Raw genomic sequence first — 7474 nt, 5'->3', positions numbered from 1 at the left:
TCCTTTCATTTTTTTAAAAAGACAATTTCCGATAAAATTAGCTTTTGCTATGACAATTAACAAGTCACAGGGACAAACATTTGACAGAGTAGGAATAGATCTTCGTAAAGATGTTTTTAATCATGGACAACCTTATGTTGCCTTTTCACGAGTACGTTCTTGGGAAGCATTAAAAATTTATCTTGGCAGTCAGCGAAATAATAAACAAGTTAAAAATTACGTATATAAAGAAATATATGTATAATTTTTCTCCTCTTAAATTTTTATATAAAAGTAGTTTTTGTGACATATATAATTATGTGCGTATATCATTAAAAATGTACAATTAAAGAATAAATGGCGCGCGTATATGTAGTAGTATTGTATATATTTTATGTTTATATTTAAGCTATAATGTAGTAGTATTGTATTTATTTTATGTTTAAGCGCGTGTAGTATTGTAGTATTTTGTGATATATATATATAATGAAAAAGCTAAATGGCGCGCGCGTAGCGCGCGCTTGTATTGTTCTAGTATATATAAAAAACTAACAATTATTTTTGAAATTATTATTTTATATTGTATAACAGATCACGATATATCTTTTATTCGAAACTACTTTCTTGTTTGTTATAAAATTAAAAGTGTAAGATATGAATTGTCTACTATAAAAAATCATCTTTACATATTTTCATAACATTTATTCCTTATGAATTATATAAAAATGTAATAAAATTGTGCAAATTAGAAATTTGCACTTAGCTTCCTCATAGAGGAAGCTTTAACTTCCACAAATTTGGAGATATCGATCTATTTCTAATTTTATAATATTTTTCAGTCTTTTTTACCCCTATTTCATATATAATTCTTTTAAATTCGGTTGATTAGACTTAGCTTTATACGCAATCAAAATTTCCGAAATTTCAAACGTTTGTAACTCCAGAACTAATTAACCAAATCTTAATTAATTATATATGAAATAGGGGTAAAAAAAACTGAAAAATTTAATAGAATTAGATATAGATCGCTATCTCAAATATTGAGAAAGCTATAAAATAAAATACACTTTTCTAAAAAAAAAAAAATTCCAATAAAATCTATACCGGTCAACCGATTTTAATAAAATTTGAGGAGAACATACTTTCTATGATACTCTATTTGTGTGAAAAATTTCAACCCGGTATCTAAAAAATTGTAAAAGTAGATGCGTGTACAAAAATCTGTACATACACACACACATAAATACATACTTCCGGACATTTTTTACTAATACGATTTTTCGACATTTTAGAACATTCTAAACCTATTTCCATCAAAATCTCGAAAAATTTTATTTTTACCATCACAAAGCTTCCTCTATGAGGAAGCAAAATCTGAAATTTTGCGTAAAAATGAAAATAAATGAGATAGATAAGTAGGTACCTAAATATATCAATATTTCTTATGATCCAACATACAATATACAAATATAAAATATAATAAGATATAATAAATACATACCTAGATGGTAAAATTGAAATTGTATATGAGGATGTAGGCATAGATTAGCGGAAGCGATAATGGCCGCGTCGCACTCTCCGGACCGAATCAGCTCGTAAGCTTTCACTATAGCAACGTTACTTGAACTACATGCAGTATCAATGTTATGCGATTGTCCAGTAACGCCGAGCCAATAAGAAATGTGGTTTGCCACGAAAGAAATGTTGTTTCCAATCATAGATAATCTAGCAAGCTAATCACAGTACATGGTTTTGAATGTATTTAAAATATTAAAATGTATAAATAATAAGTTATAAGTTAAATATTTATTTTTTAAATTATTTAAAAATATTGTATAATATTTCTGTACTTTACATAGTAAAAGGGGACAGATTTCTGTGCTTGCAATAAGAATTTTACATATGGTTATTACTTTCTTAAATAAATTTCTATTAATTATGCTGTACATATTAATTAAATATATCACACCTCAGGTTTACTAGAAAAATACGATTGAGTCTCAGATGTAGAAAGTGCTGTAAAAACACTCGTTCTTGTTCCTCGTAATTCTTTTGGGTTTACACCCGCATCGATAATTGCTTCGTAAGTATGTTCAAATAACATTCTAGACATAGGCTTCATTATATGAGCTTCCGTAGCGGGTATATTAAAAAATTCTGAATCAAATTTCTCGATATTGTTGACTTGACCGATTCGATGAGGCATGTTATAATAAGCTATATAAGAAATAAATATATTAACAAGTAACAAGAAAAAGGAGGTCATAAAAGTGTTTGAATTAATGATGTTGATGAAATTGGCATATCATTTTTCAGCAAATCAAAAATAAAAAAGAGTTCTTGTCGCATGCAATCGAGTTCTATAGTTCCTGATACTTTTTAGTAATAATTCTGGTAATTTTACTCAAAAAACAGTCAATCGAAAAAATGCTCTGCTAACTTCCCGTAGCAGATCATTTTCTAGCAAATCAAAAATAAAAGAGAATTCTTCTCGCATACAGTCGAATTTTATAGTTTCTAATACTTTTTAACAATAATTCTGATCATTTTGCCAAAAAAAGTCCATTGAAAAAATTATCTGCTATAGTTTTCCGTAGCATAGAGTGAGATGCCGACGAAATCTCGGAGTTCCTGTTTATATAAAACATTTTTCGAATAGTTCTGAACGTACTTAAAGAGAATAGAGTAATATGCTGTACGAAATGTCGCAGTTTCGATTTATCTAAAATATTTTTCAAATAGTTCTGAACATACTGAAGCATTTTCTATATGTTACACTATATATATATATATATAGTGTAACACACAGTTTATTCGATTCTGACATTGTTTTTAAAAATTTTTGGATTAAATATTGCAAATCTTTAATTATAATTATTATAAAATACGAATTTTTTTAAATTTTAAAAATATATATAGCTTAATATTAATAGAAAAATTTATTACAATTATTCCAGCGTCCATGATCGTTTGAACCAAGATCCACTTTGTTAAAAAGATTTTCTTGAAACTCTTTTAAATTGTCGCTATTAGGAAATCGGCCAGCAATGCCGGAGATAACAATTTCTTCTTCAGCATCGATGCTGTTATGCGAGTTAGGTCGATTCATAGTATCTATTTTCAAAATAGACAAATTCTACAACAAAATGCTATTATTTATTTTTTGAGAAAACAGATATAAATGTAAAATAAAGAAAATAATCAAATACAATTTAAAATTATATATACGTACCAATAGGAAGTGGAAGTACCGTGGCAATTGAAACATTCAAGAGTGAAGTCAAAACGCAACTAAGTCACGTATCTCCAATCCTCTCTATTTATGTATTACATTTTCTGTACATACATATTAATGTCGCAGCCGATCGAAATTTCTAACATTTCAACATTGATGCATTCATTATACATGTTTACCATACAATCATGGAAATTACTGAGACAGACACAATGCTGAATATGTATATAATAATAAAATAAATTTAGAAACAGTATACCAAGAAATTACTGTTTATTAAGCTGATTGAAGTTTAGAACGTCCCTAAAAAAATTTTTTTTTAATTCTTGCATTTCTCCTTTGGCACAGAGAAACTTCTGCCAAGTCGCATCTGCGTGAGCGCACTACGGGTGCGCGTAATAATTACTGTTTTATTAAGCATTATAGTAAAAAAATAGCTCAGGACTTTTCAATTCAATTTTTGATAAGGAATATAGCGCTATGTAGTTTAAGCGATCTATAAGAAACACCTTCTATAATAAAAGTGTCTTTATTTTTTTCTACATTAAATATTAAGGGAGATTTTTTAAGAACATATGTCGAAATCGTAATTTGGATTTAAAAGATGTCATCAACGTTGTGGTCTTGGTGTCCCCTTATAAATTGACAATTAAATACTTGTATACCCCTATACATATCCTCCTTCATACTCTTACTTATCTTTACACACGCCATTTACCTGACCATCCCCCGGCACTACAAGTAACGCATTAGTTCCCAACTCTGCTTATTAGTTATTAAAGGTTGAGATAACGTTAACTTACGCACTGTTAACGGCGTTGTACTCTCAAACCAATCTTTTTACTTGTTACTTGTTATTTTCATTATCAAGAGTTCTTAATTACTTATTCATTTATTTTAATACGAATATATTATTATTATTATTGTGCACCGTCTACTGTACATGCAGTCTTGTACTGACCGAACACGCTGGAATATCCTTCTTCAGATTTTTTTACAAGAGGAAAAATTATTTTTTATATTATATATTTATATATATATATAGTAATAAGGAATAATGAAAAATCAAATTTTATTTAAATCCATATAATTCATGCGTGATGGAAAAATGTGCTGATTTAACCCTCGGTGGTCATACCTCTTTTTTGAACATTTCTTAAAGGATTTTTTTTTAACATGATGCCACTCAAAAAGTTAATTTTTTATAATGAGAATACATTCTACAATGTTTAAATTTAATTCTAGAATTTTTTGCTATCCACTTAAACCGTTAGTTTTTAAGCAGCATGCAGCTATTTGAAAATTGGTTAGGGTCACTGTGACTTCGTGTGACCACCGAATATTAATCACATGGTTTAATCTACTTTGTGTAATGTCGTCACGCATTTACGCATTCATAAATATAAATAATATCCGCTAAACTTTGACATCTGATGCATATGCTAATTTTAATTGTATGTAAAATGCATTGTTGACCAATGCCAAATACGCAGAAAAAACGACTAACTGATTTTACGTCATTGCATAAACGTCAAGACGTTATCAAGTTCATCTAAAATTTTTGCGAAACGAGTTTTTGAGTAAAATATTCGAGCAAAGTTTTCGGTTGCTGAATAAAATTGGTGCAATCTATCTCGAGATTTTTTGATTACGCAAAAAGTGATCATTTTTGCTTTCTAATTTCAATTTTAGTCATACGTTTGCACACATTTACAACAATTTTGTCTGTCAAAAGGTTTATAATATTTTATGAGCGATCAAACTTAAAATCTATGTCCGGGCCCGGAGAAAGTCGTCACCAAGCCACCGAGGCGGACTGTGACGACTTTATCCCGGTGATTTCGCTCTATTTTTCGTTGCAAATGCGTCATTGTATTTCTCAATTGCAAGAAAATGGTACGTACGTACCATCACACAACGACTCCCGTCGACAAGGAGCAACTCAGGAAGGCAGTTCTTACGGTAAAAAAAAAATAAAAATAATTAAAAAGATAAAATTAAGACAAAAGTAGCCGCAAAACAATTTGGAGTCCCGAGAACTACGTTGAACGACTGACTGAAGAAGAATAATGATGAAATGCACACTTGGATGACATGGCCGTACAATATTATGGAAGCTTCAAAAATCAAAGGGCGAAAATCAAAGTCAAGAAAGCAGCAGTGGTCGGATTCCGACGAGGATTTAAATAATATGTACTGCGTGTGCTTAGAGATGACAAAGAACAGAGCTGAGAAGAACTGACGAGAAACAGTGCATTTCGTGCGAGCATAGGGCACACAAGTGCGCTTTTCTTGTAATTATTTTTCGACATTATGTTTTAATTAATGTTTCCATTTTTTAATTAAAAAATAATTAATAAAATGTATCTTATTATTTTTTATAATAGAAATTATGTATTTTTTTATTTAAAATCTAGTCCGAGAATGGAGTAACGACTCCGGCCCGGCAATTTTGCTATATTTCAATTTTTGCACCTTTGTCGTTTTTACTCTATACCGGTTGAACAAAGCGACGTAGACCAAAAATACCCTTATAAATTTTGTAGCCAAGGGTTCACTCTTTATAACGATACATCATATTTTACTAAAATTATTTGTTTTGTTGTTAAAAATTGGCACCGAAAAAATAGTGACAACTTTGCCCCGGTCTCCTCTACATATTTTTATCTTTTACAATTATGAAAGTTGTGCAGAAATATAGATACTCAATAGACCGGCCTCTGCCGTAAGAGGCAGCGTGTTCTTCTAAGCGATCAGAAGAAAAAGACAGATTGACTCTGTGGAGGTATGTTTGCATCATTAATGTTACCATGCTGCCTCTTACAACAGAGGCCGATCTTTCTATATAAATCTATGAGAATTACATACATAGAATTACATTTTAAAAATAATTGTCTAATGTTCAAGATTTTATAGAAAAAAATATTGGCATATATTCAGAGATAAAAAAACTCAGGAAAAAAAGTTAAAAAGTTTAAGTTTATGTGTTTCAAAAATAACTAGTTTAAGATAAAAATTAATACTTTTTAAATTAACTAATCTAATTGTAAGTTAAAAGTTATCAACTTTTTAATCTTTTTTTTTAACTTTTAACTATTTTACTACGAGGGTCGATACGAAAGTAATGCCTCCTAAATTTTTCTTTCGAATCTGACGCCATAGAAAATTTTGCGTTTCACTGATGAGTTGTTACTTATTGAAGTCTTTAGTTGCACTATGTTGAGTGGTGTTGTGATCATTTATGTGAGTGTGTCACACAAGCAATTCAAACTATATAATTTATGTTTTAGATACTTATACAATAAAACAGACAAGGGCGATGAATTTCTTACTGTGAAAAAAGTTCCAATGGCTGCGTTCAGTGAAGAAAGCATAGCTCAATAAGCGCTCAAAGATTCTTTATTACGATCGGTTTTACACTTGGATTCAGGGAAGAACTAAAGGTAAGGTTTAATTATTTAATAAAATCACTGATCGCTCGCTAACTTGCTTTTTCTGCTAAATGCAGCCATTGAAATTCATTCGCGTCTCATAAATTTTTGTGATAACACTATTTCTGATATACGAATAAATTTCGATAGGACTCACTTCTTCTACAATAAGAAACACAATCACCACCCTTCTGTTATCCATATCTGTTCGCATATCTGAGACACATATCAGTTTGAATCTGGAAAAATCTGTTTAACCCAAGTGGTGAGTAGGCTTTTTATAATATTATACTTTTCTTTGTTAAGATGTTTCATATTTTCTTTTTATTAAAAGTAGATTTATTTAACATATTTTAAAACTACATGAAATGGCTGTCTTATAACCCGAATAACCATTTCTTCTATAATGTCAGCATGTAAAGAGTGAGTGGCATCCTTCTCCTAGTCATTGGGATAAGATGCCATTTTAGGAAAAACACTATTAATTTGACGAATTATTTTATTTACACGAATACTGACGTACAATTTTTGTATTAGATTTTAGGTCTTTTAATAATCGTGAGTGCTACAATATACGATAAATGTATATCTAAAACAATAAAAATAAATTAATATTTACATATTACACTTTATTTATTGAGTGCTACATGTTTCTCACAGTACTTGCATTCTTTCCTTATTACACATGGCATCTACGGCAGGTATTACCCGATAAAAACAGTCACGTCACATCCACGTCGAATCCACGTAATTTACGTGGACTACGTGGATGCAGATTTATCCACAAACTATCCACATAGATGCAACGTTCTTTTTTCATCCCTACATC

General features: G+C 30.0%; 1 protein-coding gene across 1 annotated transcript; it reads right to left on the bottom strand.

Annotated features, from left to right (window-relative positions):
- Positions 1-383: 383 nt before the first annotated feature.
- LOC112452946 (fatty acid synthase-like) lies at positions 384-3088 on the bottom strand. Its single transcript, XM_025013414.1, has 4 exons — positions 2926-3088; positions 1949-2196; positions 1481-1712; positions 384-388 (listed from the first exon to the last, which is right to left on the bottom strand). Exons 1-4 carry the CDS (start codon positions 3086-3088, stop codon positions 384-386), a joined length of 648 nt encoding a protein of 215 aa, XP_024869182.1.
- Positions 3089-7474: the final 4386 nt, after the last annotated feature.

The sequence above is a fragment of the Temnothorax curvispinosus genome, unplaced genomic scaffold, assembly GCF_003070985.1.
Source record: "Temnothorax curvispinosus isolate PA1 unplaced genomic scaffold, ASM307098v1 QBEX01003847.1, whole genome shotgun sequence".
Classification (NCBI taxonomy): Eukaryota; Metazoa; Arthropoda; class Insecta; order Hymenoptera; family Formicidae; genus Temnothorax; species Temnothorax curvispinosus.
This window is presented reverse-complemented; position numbering and strand designations above follow the sequence as displayed.